The sequence below is a fragment of the Acanthamoeba castellanii genome, assembly GCF_000313135.1.
Source record: "Acanthamoeba castellanii str. Neff unplaced genomic scaffold scf7180000084669, whole genome shotgun sequence".
NCBI classification, from domain to species: Eukaryota; Discosea; order Longamoebia; family Acanthamoebidae; genus Acanthamoeba; species Acanthamoeba castellanii.
Genome location: NW_004457554.1, coordinates 95194 through 116216, shown reverse-complemented (window position 1 = coordinate 116216; position 21023 = coordinate 95194). Strand labels below are relative to the sequence as shown.

The 21023-nt window shown below is 60.1% G+C and overlaps 7 protein-coding genes across 7 annotated transcripts; 1 reads left to right on the top strand and 6 right to left on the bottom strand.

The window, feature by feature from the left end:
- Nucleotides 1-37: 37 nt before the first annotated feature.
- ACA1_112110 (glycosyl transferase) lies at nucleotides 38-3835 on the bottom strand (the record flags this gene model as incomplete). The annotated part of the gene is made up of 16 exons (XM_004341998.1): nucleotides 38-193; nucleotides 249-379; nucleotides 482-568; nucleotides 706-803; nucleotides 932-1098; nucleotides 1192-1283; nucleotides 1352-1600; nucleotides 1740-1856; nucleotides 1982-2079; nucleotides 2191-2282; nucleotides 2354-2464; nucleotides 2571-2688; nucleotides 2803-2870; nucleotides 2960-3046; nucleotides 3180-3522; nucleotides 3624-3835. 16 exons carry the CDS (start codon nucleotides 3833-3835, stop codon nucleotides 38-40), a joined length of 2226 nt encoding a protein of 741 aa, XP_004342047.1.
- An 89-nt stretch (nucleotides 3836-3924) lies between these two features.
- ACA1_112100 (BTB/POZ domain containing protein) lies at nucleotides 3925-8149 on the bottom strand (the record flags this gene model as incomplete). Its single annotated transcript, XM_004341997.1, has 16 exons — nucleotides 3925-4137; nucleotides 4183-4258; nucleotides 4320-4440; nucleotides 4522-4698; nucleotides 4793-5127; nucleotides 5258-5653; nucleotides 5765-5894; nucleotides 5997-6075; nucleotides 6199-6317; nucleotides 6479-6580; nucleotides 6722-6871; nucleotides 6958-7107; nucleotides 7201-7347; nucleotides 7484-7552; nucleotides 7624-7671; nucleotides 7780-8149. The coding sequence occupies 16 exons, from the start codon at nucleotides 8147-8149 to the stop codon at nucleotides 3925-3927; spliced, it is 2682 nt and encodes an 893-aa protein (XP_004342046.1).
- Nucleotides 8150-8970: 821 nt separating this feature from the next.
- On the bottom strand, nucleotides 8971-11419 carry ACA1_112090 (uncharacterized protein; the record flags this gene model as incomplete). The annotated part of the gene is given in 10 exon segments (XM_004341996.1): nucleotides 8971-8997; nucleotides 9014-9429; nucleotides 9464-9625; nucleotides 9721-9886; nucleotides 9907-10354; nucleotides 10422-10485; nucleotides 10563-10713; nucleotides 10782-10866; nucleotides 10936-11081; nucleotides 11198-11419. 10 exon segments carry the CDS (start codon nucleotides 11417-11419, stop codon nucleotides 8971-8973), a joined length of 1887 nt encoding a protein of 628 aa, XP_004342045.1.
- A 396-nt stretch (nucleotides 11420-11815) lies between these two features.
- On the bottom strand, nucleotides 11816-15534 carry ACA1_112080 (uncharacterized protein; the record flags this gene model as incomplete). Its single annotated transcript, XM_004341995.1, has 4 exons — nucleotides 11816-12539; nucleotides 12648-12782; nucleotides 12887-13785; nucleotides 14500-15534. 4 exons carry the CDS (start codon nucleotides 15532-15534, stop codon nucleotides 11816-11818), a joined length of 2793 nt encoding a protein of 930 aa, XP_004342044.1.
- Nucleotides 15535-16499: 965 nt separating this feature from the next.
- On the top strand, nucleotides 16500-17479 carry ACA1_112070 (DnaJ; the record flags this gene model as incomplete). Its single annotated transcript, XM_004341994.1, has 2 exons — nucleotides 16500-17251; nucleotides 17275-17479. The coding sequence occupies 2 exons, from the start codon at nucleotides 16500-16502 to the stop codon at nucleotides 17477-17479; spliced, it is 957 nt and encodes a 318-aa protein (XP_004342043.1).
- A 151-nt stretch (nucleotides 17480-17630) lies between these two features.
- ACA1_112060 (O-methyltransferase, putative) lies at nucleotides 17631-18772 on the bottom strand (the record flags this gene model as incomplete). Its single annotated transcript, XM_004341993.1, has 6 exons — nucleotides 17631-17771; nucleotides 17882-18071; nucleotides 18242-18286; nucleotides 18364-18433; nucleotides 18494-18610; nucleotides 18712-18772. 6 exons carry the CDS (start codon nucleotides 18770-18772, stop codon nucleotides 17631-17633), a joined length of 624 nt encoding a protein of 207 aa, XP_004342042.1.
- A 312-nt stretch (nucleotides 18773-19084) lies between these two features.
- On the bottom strand, nucleotides 19085-20952 carry ACA1_112050 (variant sh3 domain containing protein; the record flags this gene model as incomplete). The annotated part of the gene is made up of 4 exons (XM_004341992.1): nucleotides 19085-19179; nucleotides 19278-19599; nucleotides 19724-20038; nucleotides 20209-20952. 4 exons carry the CDS (start codon nucleotides 20950-20952, stop codon nucleotides 19085-19087), a joined length of 1476 nt encoding a protein of 491 aa, XP_004342041.1.
- Between the last annotated feature and the right edge of the window lie 71 nt (nucleotides 20953-21023).

The following is a 21023-nucleotide window of genomic DNA, read 5'->3' as shown; positions in this document are numbered from 1 at the left end:
TACGGATGTAGAGAGCTTCATGTCGGCTGGGCGCGCATCACATCGTCTCGACGAGCGTTTCTTCGAACAGGGGCTTGGTGACAGTGGGCACCCAGCGCGGGCTGCCGTAGATGATTCCGTCGTTGTGATGGGGCGACGCATCGTGCACCTTCCGCCCTTCGCCCTCGTTGAACCCCCAATAGGCCGCCAGACCCTGCACCCGACAATCGATTAACGCCACACGCCACACGCCACACGCAACACGGTACCTTTTCCTCGCCTGTGATTCGTCGGTACCGCAAGTCGCGGATGTCCTGCGGCGATAGGACACGATTGAAGATGGCCACGTCATCGATGAGACCATCAAACACGCCGCCCTTGTGCACCGTTCTCCATCCATCTGCCGACAGACAATGAGAGGAGAGTTCAACTCACACACGCACCAGATGATGAACAACAAAAACGAAAAGAATAACAAAAAGAATTAGAATAGTAATTGTACTGTAGTGGTTCGATGGGTGGCCGATCTTGATGGGATACGAATTGTTGGCCGTCGGGGCGCTCGGGGTCGCTATCTTGTCGAGCCGCCCTATGCACACACGCACGAGCTAAGTGAATTTCTAATTAAACATTTATAGAACTGTATGTAAATGTATATCTCAATGTTATATAAATGTGTATATGTTGAGCGCAACAACATGTGTCCATTTCTGTGCGGTACCGTACCGTTGATATAAAAGCGAACGCCTTCGTTCGCATTACGGAAGGTGACCGCCACGTGGTACCAGACGCCTCGCAGAAGGCGCCTGCCGCCTGTGAAGCAACTGCCGGCAGCGCACAGCCTGGGTGCGAGTCATCATCGAGCGATGAGCCTTAGGCGACATGTGTGCCGTGTTGTGATCGTGTTGCGTCGTGTGCGTCGTGTGCGTCGTGAAATTTGTCGTGTACGTACCTGACGACTCCCCTGCCTTCGGAGGCGTGGCGCACATCGAATGCGTATCCATCGATTTTGCCAGCAGAGGCCTTGTCGATGATGCGCCCATCGTTGATCATGTTGAGGTTGATCCACGCCATCAGCGTGTAGTTGTCCTCCAGCTCCAGCGATCGGCTGGTCGGCACCTGTTGTAGCATCACGCCAGCACACATGCAACACTAACACGTCAATACGACACCACAACACACACACACACACACACACAGAGAGCGACGTACGACAACGGAGTCGTCGGTGAGCTTGATGCGAGTGTCGACACGATTGAACTCAAGCGAAAAAGCATCGATGGTGCCCTTGGGCACGAGCGTAGCTGCAGCCCACACGACGCGGTGCGTTAGTGTCCAGCCATGCACACAGGTGGCCATTATTGAGCGGTACCGTTCGCCGCCCCCGCCGATTCGCCTCTCGCGCCGGCCAGGGCCTGGCACAGCCGGCACTCGGCGAAGAACACGCAGTTGTCGAGCAGCGTCTGAAAGCGCGGCGGCCACGGGTTCTTCTTCCATTCGAAATAGCGATTGTAGGCCTCGTCGTCCTCGTTGAGGCTCAGGAGGAAGTCGGCCAGTTCCTTGGGCGAATCAAAGTCGCGGGTTTCGATGATCGAATTCTCGCCCGGCACCCAGTCGTCAACTGCCGCCACGGGGACAAGGAATAAAGCAGTTAGCAGCAGAACGCGCGTCATGTGTCGTGTGTCGTGTGTGTCGTGTGTGTCGTGTCGTGTGTGTCGTGTGTAATCTCTGTCGAGCGCGTGCGAGTGGTTTTCTTGTACCGTTGGGAGCGCCGCGGTAGACGGGGACAGTGCCGGCGTAGAGGGCGTTGAGCATCTTTTCGGTGACGTAGTCCGCGACCTGATCGTCGTTCTCGAAGGCCAGGAAGAACTTGTACTCTACATTTCATTCAATCAGATAAATAGCAATATATATATATAAAGAATATATACAAGAACATACAAAAACAATATTCAGATACATATACTATGTTTGCGCTAGGGGCGTAGTTTGGCTGTCGTACCGGAGATGGCGCGCATCTTGATCTCCATCAGGTTCCCGAAGGAGTCGTGCCACCCTTTGCCCTCGGGCAGGTTGGCATTATGCAAGCACAGCCCAAAACTGCGAACGGGACGTCGACTCCAATCAGACACGACACACACGACACACACGACACACACGACACACACGACAATCGCTGCACCCTTTGGGCAAAGAGAGGTGGGGCCGCACCTGTCGACTTGAATGTACTGCATGAGTTCCTCCACGTAGGCGGTCCGGGCGACAGCACCACCGCCGTTGCAGTTGGAACTGATGTAGGCGACCTGCGGCCAGCCACGTCAGGGAAGAATTATTAATAATAAAAAAGAAAACACGCCAAGGCAGGCGCTTGTACCAGCTTGTCCTTAGTCTTGGCCGGCGGAGGCTTCAGCAGGTCGGCCGGCGTTTTGCTGCCCCACGGACACATGTACGTGATCTGAACCAGCGAATCCTTGGCGTACGTCATCTGCATGCGTGTGCGTGTGCGGTGGTGCGTGTGCGGCAGTGCGTGTGCGATTCAGCGCGGGGTGTTAGGCCTGCATTATAGCGAGCGAGCCAGACCGCTCGGGTACTTTGTGGTCGAACAGCTCCAAGTACTCCTTGTGCGCAAGCAAACTGAAGGAGTTGGGTTGTTCGTAGGCATACATGACCCACGGCTGGCCCTTCCTCCGCTCGGGCATGTAAGGCGGCCTTATGTCGATGTGTGTTTACCAGATTGGACCATCAGCGCGTGTGCGGCGGTGCGTGTGCGGCGGTGCGTGTGAGCGTGTGCGTGTGCGGTGGGCGTGTGTTCTGGGGCGTTACCTTTCCTTCCATTCGAGGTTGGCTCCGTACCAGCAGCCGTCAAAGAGGAGCGCATCGGCCACCGTAACCTGTGGGGGCACACACACACACGGACGTGTCAGCGCTCTCCACGCGGTGACGCAGGGGTTTGTCACAAAAGTCGTCATCGCCGTCGTACCATGGACTTGTCCCTGGTGAAGGTGCACTTGGTGGGACACTGCGGCTTCCTGATCTCGAACCCAGCATAGTTGGGCGGCGGAATAACCTACAACAAACGCATGAGCCACACACACACACACACACACACCAACGCACGCACGCACGCAAGGACGCACACACACACGCACACACACGCACACACACGCGCGCACACGCACGCACACAGAGTCTCGACGTACGTCGCCAGCTCCCCAGTAATAGGGATTGCCCCACGAGTTGTCCCACAGCACGACCACCACCTCGTCCTGGCCCTTGGTGTGCGGCGACGACGCCAGGCCCACGCCGCGCAGGGACGACTCTGGCTCCGGGTCCTGGTCCGGTCCGTCGGTCGTGGTCGCTGCCGCTGCCGCCGCCGCCGAGTTCTGGTTGTTCGCCTCGGGCTGCAGCTGCTGTGCCTCGGTCATCGCCTGCTTCAGCCTGGCCACTTCCACCATCAGGTCGTCCACCTGCTTCTCCTGCTCCTGGCACTTGTTGTGCGTCTCCATGCCCTCGCGCAACCCCAGCAGCCGCTCCGCTTCCACCCTGGATTTATTTTGTGTATTTCATATGAAATAAAGTAATAAATAAATTTATCAAAATAAAAATAAAATTCAAAAAAGAAAGGCGCAGATGGGTGTGGGTACAGCGCAGCGCATTTGGATTTGGCGCCCACTTCGATGATCTCATCAACCTCCCACCGCGCCACCAACTCTGGATGCCCGCGGAGGAGGGCGTCGCGTTCCATCTTGGCGCCAACGAAGTAACAGTACCACCCGACGAGCACCACAAGCAGCAACACCAACACCAGCGCGTAGATCGTCTTGGCCCTCGGCGCCCCACCGCCAGCGTGCCTCATCTTCTTTGCCTCCAAAACGTAAAACAAAATACAGATAAATAGGCATTTATTTATTTGTGTTTTCGAGGCGCCAATAAATATTACAACAGTCAAGGGCGAGTGCCGGAGGAGTCGGAGCCGAGGCCCGACTGGGCGGGAGGAACGGAGGGCGAGGCGGACGAAGAGGACGACGACGATGATGAAGAGGAGGCCGAAGGCGAGAGGGAGAGGGACGACGACAACGATGACGAAGACGAGGGCGGCATGGTGGGGGCGAGGCTGGTCATGTTGTCGATGAGGAGGGCCTTGGACAGCTGGCGCACCTGGTCGGCCTGCGTGCGCATGAGGTGCGCAAAGTCCTTCACCACCTGCTCCAGCACAAAGTGCTTCAGCTGCCGGGCGCCCACGTCGCTCGCCGCCTCCAGCACCCTCAAAATGTTGTTCCTGCGCATCCAGAACGTATGAGGCGCGTGTGCGGTCGTGTGCGGTGGTGCGTGTCGTGTACCGGTGAAGGTTTTGTGTGATTTGCTTGCTGGCGATAGCCTTGAGCCGATCGTTGGTGAGCCCGTAGAAGCCCGAGGCCGTGAGCAGGTACACCGCTTCATCGGGCGGAGTGTCCACTCGCCCTACACGCATTGGTGAGTCACACACACGACACACACGACACACACACGACACACATGACACACACGACACACGACACGCACCTGTGTAGATATAGTCCAGGAAGCTGGCAAAGGCTTCGGGCGTGGGCTGCACCGAACCGATGACGACGGCCATCTGGCGCGTGTGGAGGTCGCCGCCCTTCATCGTGCTTCGCAGCGCGCCCTGGAAGAAGCCCGTGCGCGCCAACAACATCACCAGATGCGCGCCCAGCGGTTTGCCTGCAGCCAAACAACAATGAGACCACCATGCGCGTTGCGTGTGCGGCGGTACGTGTCGTGCGTGTGCTGCGGTGCGTGTCGTGCGTGTGCGTACCGCGGACGTAGAAGGTGAAGTCCCAGGTGGTCTCGTCGCGTCGCAGCCGAGCCAGATCGTCGGCGAGCTTGCTCGGTGGGATCTCCACGGGCCTGGCCGCCGCGGCCGCCTGGTACTTGGAGGACTTGGTGGCGGTGAACTGCTGGTAGAGGCGCATGATCTCCACCAGCAGCGCCGGACCCACGGTCTCGAAGGCCTGCTGCACGATCACGTCCTGGTAGTGCCGCAGGACGAACATGATGCTGAACTCCTTGACCACGGCGCTCACCACGCCGCCCTTGTCGCTCTGCACCAGCTTGAGCACCGCGATCACGTTGTCCAGCGACACCGACGATCTGTCACACACACACACACACACACACAACCACACAACACACACAACCACACACAGCACACACAGCACACACACAGTGAGAACCAGGGCCTCGGGAGCCGCCCAGGCGGGCTAGTAAGGTGGCGGCGTACATGATGTAGCGTTCGCAGAGGCGAACGAAGCGGTCAAGGCGGAAGCGCGTGGCGAGGGCCAGCAGCTCGAACAGCTGCGACAGCGTCATCTTCGGGGAGAACCGCACCTCGTCGGTGTAGATAAAGTAGAGGATCTCGCGGAAGGCCTGGGCCGAGGGCACGTCGGAGAGCTCGACCTCGACTGGCGCGAAGAAGGCGGCGGACGAGGAAGCGGGGAAAGACGACGACGAAGGGGGCGACGATGAGGTGGACGACTCGTCCTTCTTGGCCTTGGCCTTGGCCTTGCCCTGCCGCTTCTGCTTCTTGCCGCCGCCGCCGCCGCCGCCGATGCTGCTTCCACCCTCGGCGCTTGGTCGCTGCTGCTCCTGGGCCGCTAGCTCATAGAGCGGTGGACACCTGGCGCCCAGACCCGTCATCATGATGTGTCGTGCGTGGGCGTGCGCGTGTGCGTGTGCGTGTGCGTGTGCGTGTGCGTGTGCGTGTGCGTGTGCGTGTGACGGTCTGTACCGGACGTGCAGGATGAGGCTGTGAGCGGTGATGGACTCCTTGTCGACGAGGAAGGTAACGTCGGCCAGCTCACCCTTTTCGAGGAACGCGCCCATGTCATCGCTCAGCGTACACGGCGGATCCACGGCCGCTGTTGTTTCATTCGCCGTCCATCCACGCAAGCCTTCAGAACTTTGCTCATGCGCGTGTGTGTCGTGTGTGTCGTGTCGTGTGCGTCGTGTGCGTCGTGTACCAAAGGTGAAGCTGTAGAGGTCCAACGGGTGGGCGTCTGGTGGCGCGCCGCCAAAGATGTACATCACCGTGTCCACCACCTGATGATTGTCATCGTGCGGCCGGTAAGCGGCCCAAGGGGGTGAGCGCTGGGCACTGGTCCTTTCCGAAAGAGCGAAAGCGGAGGAGAAAGAAGAGAGCAAGAATGAGGGGAGGGCACGCACCACAGCCGTATGGTAGCAGCGCGAGAAGGGCGTCGGGCCGGTGGTTCGGATCAGGACCCACTCCTTCTTCTGGATGTTGAGCCGGTACAGATCGTTGCAGAAATTGTTTGCCGCCGTACCTGCACCAATGTTGTCAGTGTTTTCGTGCGCGGTGTTGCGTGCGCGTGTGCGGTGTTGCGTGTGGCGTGTGGGCGTGTGTCGTGGTGTGTGGCGCGTGGCGCGTGGGCGTGGCGCGTGTGGCGTGTGGCGTCATGCCGTGTAGCACTAGTCCAGTCGGTACCTCCAAACATGTACATGTGGTCCTGGTTGCAGACGCTGGTGTGCCCGAGCCGCTTCGAGGGCGCATCGCCAGAGCACTCGATCTGCGACCAAGTGCGCGACGCTATGCGTTGAGGACACACGCAGATCGAGGCAGGTGTGAGCAACGACACACAACATGTCGACGCATAGCACGACACACGACCGCACCACCACCTTGCGAGGATTAAAACGCAACATGCCAAACAGTGGTGGAGTTTGGTACCAAAATTGTAGTCATAGAGATCGGCGTTGGTGGCGACTCCCGAGTGACCGGCGAAGACGAGCATCGAGCCCTCGATCACGACAGCCGACGCGTTGCAGCGGCTCGTGGGCGCCTTCCCGGTGCTCTCCACCGCCTCCCACTCTCGCTTACCTCATACGTTAGGGCCGACCATAGCAAGCTGACGTCAGCCGCGACCTTAACACCACAACCACTACCGGCCTGGGAGTGGGAAGTACTGATGTCGAGCTTGAAGAGGTCGTTCAAGCGCTTACTGCCGTCGTAGCCGCCAAACACGTACATGGCCCCGTTGTGCATCACCGCATTGTGGCCCGATCGCTGACTCGGCACCTCGCCCGCGCACTCCAGCTGCGTCCACTCCCGCGTGCCTGCGCCCGCGCGTGGTGAGGTCGTGCACGACACGCACACGCTCACGCGCCCGCACGACACGACACGACACGCAACGCAGAGAGGCGCAGTACCGAAGTGGTATTGGAAAGTGTCGTTGTGGTTATGATCGGTGTAGCCGCCAAAGACGTACATGCAGGGACCCTCCACCACCGCCGAGTGGTAGTAGCGCGGCTTGGGCGGATTGCCACTCGTGGCGACCTTCCTCCACTCCTTCTTGGCTGAACCGTGCAGCAGAGGTCAGTCGGCACCGCGTCATGTAACATAGTGCGACATGACATGTAACATCAACCGCACACGCGCACGCACACGCGCACGCACACGCCACGCCGCCCCACACAGCACTCATCAGTGTACCAATGATGAACTGGTAGAGGTCGTTAAGCCGCGAGTTGCCGTCGTCTCCGCCAAAGAAGTAAAGAGACCCTGCGTACGCGTGCAGCGCCATGGGCCAAGTCAGTCCTGGTGATGATGGTGTGTGTGCGGTTTGTGCGTACCGTTGTAGTGGACGGCGGTGTGCTTGTTGCGAGACGGAGGCGGCGATCCTGTACACGCCACTACCGCCCAGTGGTCCTCTACGCACCCAGCGTTGAAAAAGATGTTTGTTGTGCGCTACTTGATTGATGAATGAAAGCATGCTGAGGAATGCGTACGGTCTTCGTAGGCGCGTATGGGCACTTCGATGACCTCCACGTCCGATCCTGTGCTCAGGTCGTCGAGCGTGAGATCGAGCTCGTCGTGCACGGTATGACTGGTTGTACTGGCTGAGGAGGATTCATCCGGCTCCAATTCCGCTTCGGCCTCGTCTCGCGAGCCACCGCGATTTTTGGCAGTAATTCGTTCATCTCGCTCCCCCTTCTCCCTTTCCTTGTCCTTCTTGCTGGCGGCAGGGGAGGACTTGGCCTTCGAGTTCTTCACCGTGAAGTACTTCTTTTCGGTGTCCTTCTTCTTATCCTTTTTCTTGGAGCTCTTCTCACCACCCCCGCCAGTCCAGTTGCTGTCCCCTGGCCCTGGTGCCTCCATCTCCACCTTCCTCCTTCTTTTAATTTTCCTTTTCCCTTTCTTTTTCTTTTTCTTTTTATGGGACTTGCTTGGACCAGTCAATAAAATCCACAAATCGAACAAAATACCTTCGCTACGAGTCGCGTGGTCGATGAGGCGTTACGAGGCTCCGCACGTAGATGACCAGCCTGCACCTCGTCCGCCCCTCCTCGTCCGTGTAACGCACCACGCTCTGCTCGATCGCGCAGCCCCCGCTCTCCTGCAGCTCCGCCAGCTCGCGCTCGCTCTCGGGCATTCGCACCCGCGCCTGCTTGCGCCCTGCTCCCGGGAACACGTGACCGCTCGCTCCGCACACCTCCATCGCTCCCCCTCGCTATCGCCGTTCTCGTTGCTGGTGCGAATGTTGTAGATACGCGGCCGCAGATCCAGCGGCCCGCTGGCACAGTGCTGGCAGCCGGCGCTGGAGTACGCCGATGTACTGCTGGCGGCCGCCGTGTCTTGCGCTGGTGGTTGATGATAATGATGATGGTGATCGTGATGTTGATGCTGTTGCGGTTGGGATTGTTGCTGTTGGCGTTCCAGAAGAGGGTCGTCTGGGTCGGGGGCGGCAAGGACAATGGGGCGCAGCGGCATCGGCCTCCAGGGCGACCGCGGCGATGACGGTGACAACTGCGAGTGCGACGGCGCAGGCGAGGCGGCCGTTCGTTTGGTGGTCGTCAGCCGCGGCTTCTTCGACGCCGACGCGACCACCTCCCCTGCGCCTGTGCTGTCCCTTCGCTGAAGAAGACCTCTCGTCTTGGCCTCGGTCGTGGTGGCTTTCGTTCGGTTGTCGTCGTCGAAGCTTAGGCCCCTACCATGGTCCGCGCCGGCTGGACTGCCGCGCACGGCCCGCCATTCGCTGGCGCCGGCGCTGGGCTGGCTCTCGAAGAGCAGCGGCGATCCGGCCGACTCGGCGGTGGCCTTGGCCTTGGCGCTCCTCTTCGTTGTCCTCTTCGCCAACCTCTTCGCCGGCTTGGCGTCAGCGGCGTCGCCTCGCGGGCGCTTGGTGCCGATTGGTGATGATGTGGCCATCGTGGCCGATACAGTCCCGCTTGGGGGCGGCGAGGACTCCCAGCTACAGAGCGGATCGGGCGAAGGCACGTCGCAGGCGGCGGTGGATGAGCCCTGGGAGCGCTTGGGAAGGTCGGCAGCACCCGGTTCGGCGTAGGCGGACCACTTGAACATGGCCGGCTTGCGGAAGTCCCACCCCCAGAGCGCCTTCGACAGCAGGTTGTCCTGCCGGAAGTGATTGTACACCCCATCTGCACAACATACAGGCATCACAACAACAGGCACACAACCCCGACACGACCAAGGTGAGCTGGAGCTGGGTAAAGAGAAGCCTTAGAGCGAAGGAGGACGTGCCATATGTGTATAGCCGCGAGTAGCCTTTGTGGTAGTGCTTCTCGAACAGCTCGAGCTCGAGCTCGTTGAAGCTCTTCGAGTCCTTGTGCGCTCCTGTTTCGAACATATCATTTAGACCTCGTGGCGTGTGTCGTGTGTGTGTCCTGCGTGCGCACGCGTGTGCGGTGGTATGTGCAGAAAAAGATAACCTTGGATGTTGCGGTTGCACTTGCCCAGCGTCTTCCAGTCGTCGCTCCCGTAGTAGAGCGCCTCGTTGGTGATCTTGGACATGGTGCAGTAGGCGTAGAGAAAGGCGCCCGCGCCGACAGGTTGCGCAGGGTGCGGTACGGCGTGCGGGCGTCGCGGGCCAGCAGGCTCCCGGCCGATAGCGGCACCACGGTCCATCGCAGCTGCCGCGCCACCTCCGGCACTCCGATGCGCCGGGCCGAGCCGTGGTAGGTCTGCAGGGCGTGGCTCCACATCTCCGCGTGCTGGGTCCAGGCTGCGTCGCCCGCTGGGATCGCCGACGCAGCTGAGGCCGACGATGGTGATAGCGAGAGTGAGGACGACGATGATGAAGATGATGTGGTGGCGAAGGGCCAGAGCTCCTGGGCGGTCGAGGTCATGGAGGGGACGGGCGTGTTTGGTCGTACGTTGAAGCGCTGGATGAAGGTGTACATGCGGATGTAGAGGTTGAGCGCCGGAAGGTCGAGGTGGGCGATAGCCCGACCGAGCGGGTCCTCCACAGGCAGGCGGCAGTCGGGGTAGCCCGTCTCCGGGTCGAGGAAGGCGGCCGCCAGCTCGAAGTACAGGTGAAAGGACTCCACCAGTTCAAACGTCCCACTGTGTAACCACCAAGTCTGAATGAGTGAACAGCACCAGGTTGGATGTGAGAGAGAGAGATACTAACCTGTCCCGAGGCTCAACGTCGTTGGGGGACCGCAGGCATACGATACTCTTGATGCTTCTTTCCACTGTAATACCACATTGTAAATCTCTTACACATACGCCAACATTTTCTAGAACATATAGGAATGCAGAAGAGGCGTACAGCATTCGTTGGTGTGGGAGGTGTCTTCGTAGAGCGGGGCATCAAAGGCGAGGGCTGGCATGTCCAACGAAGTTGGCGGTTTCAGGCCGATCGTGTTCAGACTGCTTCGCAGCTGGTACTTGCCGTAGAGCTGGCGGTGCACTGTGTAGATCTGGTCCATGACGTGAGGAGCATCGTCAACCCCTGAATAGCATTGATTAGAGAGGCCCTAGAACGCACTTTAGGGTTGGAGTTGACGATAGTCTGCATCTCGGGCAGCCAGTACAGGTTCCAGTGCCCATGCACCTTGGACACGTGCGGCCTCCTGGGCGCGTCATCATCATGAAGAAGGCATCAGCAAACGGGAGCACTTGCGTGTGGGCAGTTGACCGACCTCGTCTTGTTGTCGTTGAGCAACTTTTTGGTGCAGTGTGGATTGCGGAGCAAGGCCAGCTGATCGTGAGAGTTAATGAGCACGCTGTAGGTGTCCCCCTCAATGAGCTTGAAGTCCTCGGCTGCAAACAGGCTCAGGTTCATCGTCTGTCACCAAGTAAACAAAACAATATAACATGGTTACATGTCGGTTTAGTGCAGGCCCTGTAGCGCTACTAACAGTATTAAATAAATAAAAATAAGCACGACACAGAAGAGGGAACTACCTCGACCATGCGTCGTTCGATGATGCGGCATTGTGGTTCGGTGAGGACGTCCTTCACCACGAGGAAGCCCTTCTCCTGAAAGCCGAGTATGTCGGCCTGGCTCAAGACCTCCATGGCCATGAGCTCGCTGAACGGGATCTCCTCCACGTTGGCCTCCTCCAGCTGCTGTCGCGAGTAGCGCTTCCGCAGGGCATCCAGCTCCACCTCATCCCCCTCCATCTCCATCTTACGGGCCAGCTGGCACGACGCGAAACGACTTTTTGTCGACAATAGTTGTATTTTTTAAATAGTTTGTACACGTCAGCAAAAAATGTCGACCACGCGCCCCACAAACACGAAGCAGGACCAGCAGGTGAAGAAGATCGAAGTGGGATCGGTGCGCGCCTTTCCCTCCTCTCGCTCCCGGGCCAGTCCCTCGCTCGATGCGTTGTAGATATCTTACAGTCTCTCTCTCTCCTCCTCCTCCCACCATCGTCCGTCCAGCCAGCCCATCTCCTCTCGCTCTCTTTTTTTTTGTGGCGCGCTGAGTCGGTGTACGCGCGCGTGCGTGTTGTGGTCGTCGTCGTTGTTGTGGATGGATCGATTGCCCCCGAGGCGAGGCCAGGGCTCTACGCTCTAGTGGTTGGCCCGGGAGTTGAAGCCGCGCGAGCCGCGGCGCATGGGCGAGCTGTATCGCGCGGCCAGGACGTTACCGGCTCCCGTGCGACCGAGGTAGTCCTCCGGGTTCATGGCCGCGACGGCCGAGGGCTTGGGCTCGCAGTGCGACGTCGAATAGGAGCGGAGCCGCGGAGCGCGCTTTCGCGGCGGCTGCTGGTGGGTCTGCTGCGGCGTGTAGGGCTCGTCGAGGAACGACGACGATGACGACGACGACCCGCTGCGCGACGAGGGGCCGCCGCCGTTGGCGAACGAGTTGGAGCGCATGCGGCTCATGCGTTTCTTGACCGGCAGGTGCTGGCCGGTGCCGGTGCTGTCGGCCGCTGCGGCCGCGTCCTTGACGTCGAGCTGTCGCTTGAGGGCCGACCACCTCACCTCGATCAGGCTCTCGGCGCTCCGCTCCTCGCTCATCTCGTCCTCGTCGTCGTCGTCGTCGTTGTCTACGTCGACGTGCACGTCGTCTTCCTCGTCGCCATCGCCCTCTTCATCGTAGCCGTCGGCGCCATCGTCGTCCTCGTCCTCGTCGGGATCGCCGACCTCGTCGTCCTCGTCCTTCTCAATGTCGACCTTGTCGTCCTCCGCTCCGCCGCTCTGTCCGTTCTTCTTCTTCCGCACGCAGCCGATGCACGGACACGTCAGGTGGCAGATCGGGCAGCCGTCGGTCCAATAGTTCTCCGGGTTCGCCCTGTAAAAAAAAAAGAAATTTTAACTATTAATAATTATTCTCAATAAGAAAAAGGTGTCTAAATAAATACAAAAGGGTAGAAATAAATAATAAAGAAAAGGGCCGGACCTGAAGTCATCGTAGTCGATGCTGAAGTGTCGGACGACGCAGCCGCGACAGTACTTGTGCGAGGCAACAAGCGGGCAGCCCACCCAAAACTCCTTCTTGTTCTTGCACCTGTGACAACTCTCCGGCTTTCTTGCCCTGTCGAATCGCACACCAACAAAGCAAGAACCTGGTTAGCCCCACCACACGTAACGCGACATACACGACACGCGCGCGCGCGCAAAAGGAGATGGCTGCCGTACTTGGTCTTGGGCACGCCGTCAAGGTCCTTCTCGCTGTGCGCGCTGCTGTTGCCGCCACTGCGTCCACCCCGGCCACCGCGCGCCTTCATGCCCCGCGTGCCTCGGCCCCTGCCTCGGCCCCGGATGCCGCGGATCGGCGTGGCTGAGTCGGCCACGTCGCGCTGGCCCTCCTTGTCCTTGTCGCCGCCGCCCGACTCCCGGCCCGTGTCGATGTAGTCCTCATCGTCAAACTTGGTCTTCTTGGGCGAGAGCGAGCCGTCGTCGCCGAGGCCGGCGCCGTTGGGGTTGGGCGCGGTCGACGGCGGCAGAGAGGCCTTGCGCTTGCGCATTTCGCGCGGCGCGGGCGCGGTGGTGGTCTCCTCCGAGCGCACGCTGCCGGTCGTCGTGCGGTCGATGACGCTCTTCCGACGCTTGCGCAGGGCCTGGTCTCGGACGGGCGGACGGCCCAGCAGGTGACCGCCGGCCGCCTCGAATGAGGCGTCCATGCTGCGACGCCGCTTGCTAAGCACGGCGACGGCGCTGCTGTGCGGGGCCGCGCTGTCGTTCTCGTTGAACTCGAAGCCCTCGTTGCTGTTGGTCGGACCCGCCACCGGCATCGGCCCGGGCACCTTGATCGTGCCGATCACCGCGCCAGTCGGGCCGGCGGGGTGGTGCTGCGCTCGGGCGAAGGCGCCGTTGTTGGCACCACCCGGGTGGGCAGCGACGCCGACGTTGTTGTGCTGCTCGACCTTGACCAGCGGCACGGTGAGTCCGCGGGCGGGCGAGGTGGCGAGACCCGGCGAGGAGAGGGTCGGCGAGCCCTCCTCGGTCTTGTGCTGCCCGACAGCCGCGGCAGCGGGGCTGGCCGCCACCGGGGGCTGCCAGGCTCGGTTGCCCCACGCCAAGGCGAGCAGGTCGTCCTGCGTTGCGAGAGAGAGAAGCTAAGGTTGAGTTCATGAATCTTTGCAACTCTTAATCGGATGTATAAGAGATGAAGGAGTAAGAAGCGCGAGGCTTGCTGGCGGGCTGTGTGCGGGGCACGACCAAGATGAAGAAGGAGATGGAGAAAGCAACTCAATTTTGATTGCCGTCAAACGGGAATGCAAAAGATTGACTGCAAATGTCGGCGAATTGGGCGAAGAGAGGGAAATGCAAGAGTACAATTGGGCTTGCCCGGTGATCCAGCGTGCGTTCCGGAGGTGAAGGTGGTGACCGGAGCCAGCAGCTGGCGGTCGGTAAACAAACGAACCAAAAAGACCGTCGAGGCCGACTTTGACGGCGTACGCCGTGGGTCGTCTTGTCCATTTTAGTCCCGAGGACTTGGACTAATTTGGGGCTTATTGTGTCACCAACACGAGTGGCAACAACATTGAAACGAGTGTGGCATGACGGTGTCGTCGCCTTGCGCCAGAAAAGCGCTAATTTGGCTGAGAGAAGCGGTCGACGAAGCGCACGCAAGTGGCACCACGCCATGAGGGGCTTGTGTGGGCACCACACACCAGTCCGGTGTCGGGCAATATAAAAAATTTCGAGAATGTGGCCTCCTTTTGCCCCAACATTTCTGAAATTTTGGTGTCGCGAGTACCCACCACAACAAGAAAGCGTGTAGAGGCAGAAGAGAGCTGGCAGCGTACCCCGACGGGCGGCTCTGGCGGAGGCGAGGCAGCCGAGGTGGGGTAGTGCGGGGGCGCCACCGACGAAGAAGACGTAGATGCGACGGCGTGACCCTGCGGCGCTCGCCACCAGTGGAGCTGACGCAGCTGCGGACGCAGGAGGGCGAAGAGCGACGGGTTGTCGTCGCCCAGCGGTCGGCCCAGGGTGAGGGGCTGCTGCATGACCCACAGCCGCAGGGCCGTCACCACCTCCGACACGAGCTGCTGGCAGGCCCTGCTGGTCGTCTCCGCCTCGCTCGCACTGCTGGTGCCGTTCATGGTGGGCGACGGCTGGTTGAGCGGCTGCTGGAGGTCGAGCGTGCTCGGCAGAAGCTGAAGGAACCGGAGGAGTAGCGCCTCGCGACCGCTGCTACTCGTCACGTCGAACGGCGGCTGCTGCTGCTGCTGCTGAGGGGGCGGCGACGGCGTCTGACCCGCGCCCGTCCCGCTACTCGTAGCAGTCGTGCTCAGTAGCAGCAAGCCCGTCACCTCATCGACGACGTTCATCTTCACGTCATCTTCATGTCGTGTAGCGGCGGCCGTTGTTGAATTGGCGGCGGCGGGATTCGTGCCCTCGACGAGGGGAGAACTCGTCCGACCTTCCCCGGCCTTCTCCGTGGCACCACTGCCGGCGGCGCTGGCGGTGACACCGGAAGTAGCGGCGGCTGAGGCCGGCAAGGTAGAGGATGATGAAGACGAGGAGGCGAGGGCCGGGGCTGGGTTCGTGGAAGAGGGAGTGGAGATGTGGTGCTGGGTCGGGGAGGAAGAAGATGGAGTCGGCAGCGGTGTAGAAGAAACGCCATCTGACAGGGTGGACTGGGCGTTGACTGCGACGGCTGCCATCTTGGTCGATGATGAAGTCGTCGATGGTGATGCCGGTGACGCAGATGTGGTGGTGGCTGCCGCGGCTCTGTTCGCAGAACGGCCGGCCCCAAGGGACGTCAGGAAGGCCTCGAACGGCGCCGGCGACGTGGGGACCGCTGTTGAAGGGAGGCTGGTCGTGCTGGCTGCGGACATCTTCTTCTCGGCCTTCGTCTCGTTCTCTTCTTCTACGTCGGTACGGATGATGTTGGTGTTACTTCTTCGGCGGTGGTCGCAGATTTTCGTTTGTACAAGATGAGGCACCCGGGGGGCCAGAAGCTGGCGGCGGCCGTGGGGTCTTCTCTCTCAGCTCTCAGACGATGAAGACGAGGCGAGAGGCTGAAGGTGAAATCGATTCGCGGTCGGCTCGATCCGGCGGCGCGCGTCCGTTTAACAGAACGGAAGAGAGAAGATGAGGCCACGCGACAAGGCGCAGGTTGTGTGCCGGTGGTGGTGCGGGTGTGTTGTTGGTGTTGAACCGAAAGTGTGTCTGGTTGCTTCTGGGCGGCGAGAGAGGCGAGAGACCCACAGAGCCACAATAATCGAAAGCAAACAAAAAATACAGCAATAAAAAAGAACGAAAACGAACGCCACGCACTTCGCTGCACCGGAGCCGCCAAGGCCCGACCAATGGTCACTCCGTAACACTCGAAATTTCGGCATAATAACCAATTAATCTGTTGCAAACCGCAAGGATCTGCGTCGGCTACGCGAAATCCACGCGATCCCACGGCGTGAAGAGGCGAGCCCGAGTTGTTGCGCCACGAGACAAAACGGGGTTGCCTCCGGGCGCGAAAGGCCACGCCAACAAGGTGGCGACAACGAACAGAGCCGTCGTCTATCTGGCATCGAGAGAACTTTCTCTTGCGCGAGGCGAGCCCAAAGCTTGGATAGATGAAAGCAGGCGTTGCCTCAGAGCCGCCGGCCACATTGCGTTCATTGCGTTCTGAGCCCCAAACAACCCTCGCGCATCGCCCACGGCTCAACCATCGCTAGGGCGGTGGCTCGCAATCTCTGCCAAAGCGGAAGCCACGCTGGACCGCCACCTTACGAAGACTGAAAAGGCCAAGAAAAATAAAAAGTAAAACAGAAAAAGCCCAAAAAAATCGAATCAAATCGCAATGGCATCAAAGGCGGGAGGAGGCGAGGGGAAGGATGGAGAGGACTACTACGCTACGTTGGGGCTCGAGCTGGGCGCCACGGCGGCACAGATCTCAAAGGCCTACAAGAAGCAGGCGCTCAAATTCCATCCGGATCGTAATCCCAATGATCCCCTGGCGGGCCAGCGCTTCCATGCACTCCAGCAGGCCTACGATGTGCTGAGCGATCCTGAGGCTCGCGCAGCCTTCGACGCCCTGATCCAGGCCCGGCTCAATCGCAAGCGCAAGCTCTCTACGATGGACGCGCAGCGACGAAATCTCAAGCAGACCCTCGAGGAGCGCGAGAATGCATTCAAGCGCCAGCGGGCCGACGAGCTGGATGCCCAGCGGCGCCTCGCCGCCCGCATGGCCCGCCTCAAGGAGGAGACCGCCGCCAAAATGCAACAGGAGAAGCTGCGAAGGCAGCAAACCCAAGATCGAGTAGCGGCACCATCATCATCCACATCATCTTCTGACGAGGAGGTGGTCGTCAAGCTGCGCTGGGGCAAGAAGGAGGGCTGGGACGACGAGGCTGGGGTGCGGTCGGCGCTGGAGCGTGCCGGCTGCCCCGCGCCGCTGGCGGTGGCAGTGCGCCGTCGCGGTGGCGGCGCGATGGCCACCTTTGCCTCGCTCGCCGATGCCGACGCCGCGCTCGCCCGACTCCCACCACCGCTCACCGGCCGCGTGCGACGGAGCCGAGCCTCGACACCACCCGCTTCATCATCTTCATCATCGTACGCACCTCGCGCTGCTCAAGCCGCGCCGATCGGCCTTCGACTTCGACTCCCGCCTCTGCGGCCGCTGGCTCGACGCCCTCGGCCGCCGCGGGGCTGGGCCATGCCGACTTTGAGAGCCAGGTCCTTGCGCGCATGGCCATGGCCGCCGCCGCCATGCGACAGCAACAGCAGCAGCAACAACAGCACTCCACCGCGCCACCGCCGGTCCAGCAGAACAGCGAATAGAGAAGTGAAAAGAAGAGAGTGTGGCAACCTTTACATGTGTACAGCTTTATGTTCGGAGCACGCAACAATTTATATACGTAGGAAGTGTCGTATCGTGCGTCGTGTGTCGTGTCGTGCGGCGGCTGCTCTGCGGTGGATTATTTATTATTAATTATTGGGCGAGACCGGGCACGAGGGGCACGTAGCGGACGCCGAGCACGCGCTGCTGGACGATCGAGCCATCGGCCTGCTTGTCCACCTGCAGCAGTTCCTGGTCGTCCCGGCCCACCGGGATGATGAGCCGTCCGCCCGGCTGCGGGAAGAGGTGGTGTAAGGTGGTATGTGACGTCAGCCAAACCAATCAGAATGCGAATAAAAGTGAATGTCTGTTACATTGTAACCGAAAAAGGTGGTCGCACGCACCCGCAACTGGTCGACGAGGGGCTGCGGGAGGGTGGCGGCCGCGGCGCCGACGTGGATGGCGTCGAAGGGGGCCTCGTCCTTGACGCCCTCCCAGCCGTCGACGTTGCGGATCTCCACCACGCGCTTCTCCAGCAGCTGCGGGCTGTCCTTGCGGATGTTGTTCGTTCCCCACTCCACCAGTTCAGGAATTCTACGCACCCCACACGCCGCACGACACGCCGCACGTCAAACGCAGCACGACACGACACGCACAGGACAGCTTTGTGGTGTGTGTTGCGTGTTGTGTGTGTGTGTTGTGTGTGTTGGTGCCTGTCGATGCCGATGACTTTGCCCTGGTCGCCGACCAAGTGGCCGAGGCACGCCGTGAGGTAGCCGCTCCCCGATCCGACGTCGAGCACCTTGGCCCTGCCACGGGATTTTGGGGGCAAAAGGGCTGTGAGTCTGTGGCTGAAGAAGAGAACCGGGAGAGAGGCTTGGAGTACCCAGGGACGGCGTGGTCCAGAAGCAGCTCGAGGCACATCGCGTGCATGTGCGGTGCGGAGATGGTTTGTGCTGGAGACACGAAAGCGAGTGAGTGGCACACATGGCACACGACACACGACACAAGCGTACAGCAGCCGATGCCGTGTGGTCGGTCGCAGTAGGCCTGGTCGGGATCGGTGGAGTAGTGGCCCCGGTCGACCGCCCGCATGGCGGCCTCCACCCGCTTCGACTTCACCAGCCCGTACGCTTTATTGATTTATTGATTTATTTATTATTTCAATCACAAAAAATATAAATCAGCACATTTCGAAAACAAATCTCTGAATAATGTAGAGGGAGGAGCGCACAACGGAGGGTGTAGATGAGTTCGTCGTTTGATCGGCACTCGGCCTTCCACGAGTGCTCCATATGAAGCGTACGGGTACACCTAATGAGGATCACCACAGCAGCTTTCAGCTGTTTTTTAGTACTATTTCTTGCCACGTTTCTTCAGCATCTTTTAACAGTTGGGCAGCACGTGCCTCCAGAGGGTGCAAACAGGACGTGGTGACTGTCGGCACACGGCGAGACTTTGACTCACAACACGACGCATGGTGTGGCGTGCCACTTGCCTTCTTTTTTAAATGCAATTATATAAACAATGTAACACACAAGAAGAGGCGTGATACCTTCTTCACACATCTGGTGTGGTGGGTAAGCACATGTGTGTGTACTACTTGATCATTTGACAACATTGACAACATAGAACGAAGGGAACCACCCGGCCTTGCCGCCCTTCTCCAGCGTGCCAAAATAGAGGCCCTCTTCCACATTCACTGCACAGCACCACACCAACTAGCGAATCAGACACGACACGGCACACGCACACGGCACACGCACACGACACACGACACACACGGCACACGAAACGTACCTGCTGTGACACGGATGATGTCGTTGAGCTTGAACTTCAGCTGCTTCCGCTTCTTGCTGCTGACTGCGTCGGGTGTGAGGAGCATCTTGCCCTTGAACTCGTCGATGGCGCGCACCAGTAGCACGCCCTCGCGTCGCAGCGTCTCGCGGCCCTCGCTCACCACCTTGGCCCGGTGGTGGTGGTCGTCCTTCACCGAACGCCTGATCTGCCGCTGGCCGCCCTCGGGCCGCACGTTGAGCTCGTCGATGCTGACCACCTTGGCCGCCTTCTCCCTCTCCCGCTCGATCGCCTGTCGCCTCTCCTCCTCACGCCACACTCGGAGCTAAAAAAATCGTTAAAAAATGTCAGCACACCGCACACACCATCGCACACACACACGACACACACGACACACGACACACGACACGCGACACGCGACACGCGACACGCGACACGACACACGATACCTCTTCGAGACTGTCCTCTTTTTGCTTCTCGCGGTCGGCGTAGAAGGAGTCGGAGTAGAGAAGCTTTGGGGCGAAGGGCGCGAGCCGCTCCTGCTCCAGCTGCCGCCTCTTCAGCTCCTCCTCGCGCTGTCGCGCCGGCCGCTCCTCATCGCTTTGTCGCCGCTCTGCCTCGTCGTCTTCATCACCGCGCCCGGCTTCCTCCTTGGGTTGGTCGGCCTCGTCGGGCCGAGGCGAGATCGGCCGCATCAACTCGCCATCGCTTCGCGCCATCCCTCGCGTTGGCAACCGCGGCCGCGCCGGCACAGGCACCAACTCCTATTTTTTACGAATCGTGTAATTTATTATTATAATATTTCAATACCAAATATGAATAATACATAACACCATTACACACTTGAAATAAATAAATAAAAAACAACGAAAAACCTGAGAACTGCTACAAAATAATAAATAAATAAATAAATAAAGAAGAGAAGATGGCGTACCTCTTGGTCTGGTGTGGGTCGGGGGAGCTGAGGCGAAGAGTTGAGGGTGGTGGACCGCTTCTTGGGGAGAAGGGGTCGCGGGGGCACGGCCACGACCGGCTCCGCCCCCGGCTGCACCGAGGTGCAAGCGCCAATCTTGGCGCGAGATGGCTCGGCCGAGTGGCGTTTGGGCAGCACGGGGCGCGGGGGCACGGGAACGGCCGGCGCCACCTCCTCGCCGGCGTTGTTGCCCTCTTCATCATCATCTTGCTCGACTCGAATCGATGGCGGAGCTGACGACATCTTTGTCTCTGAGGTTGCGGTTGGTATTGGGGACGCCAAAGTTTGAAAGTTGTGTGCTGGGCCGGCTGGCTCGGTTTCCACGACGATGAGCCGCGGCACGTAGGCAACGGGTGCTGTGGCGGGCACTAGAGGTAGAGGTACGGGGATGACGCCCCAGAACTGGTCCTGCAGTCGCGCCTCCTCCTCGGCTTCGTCTTCGTTTTTGTCTCCTTCGCTTTCGTTCTTTTCCTCGCTCCACTCGAGTTGTTGTCGTCTTCGCTCTTTGGTGGTTGTGACGAGCAGCTCGGAGTCATAGGCCCGCAGCGGGCGGTGCGGTGGCTGCGGCTGGCACCGCAGTGCTGGTGCCGGCGGTGGTGCGCGCAGGTGCGGGGCAGTTGTCGCGCGGTGTGGCCGGGGAGGCACGGGCTTGACCGGTGATGGTGGTGGAGATGGCAGCCTCGAGGCGGCCAGACCGCTCTGCATCGTCGTTGTTCAAAAAAGTTCGAACCTCGGCCTGCCGCCGCTTCTTCCCTCGGCCGAGGGTGGTGGTTCAA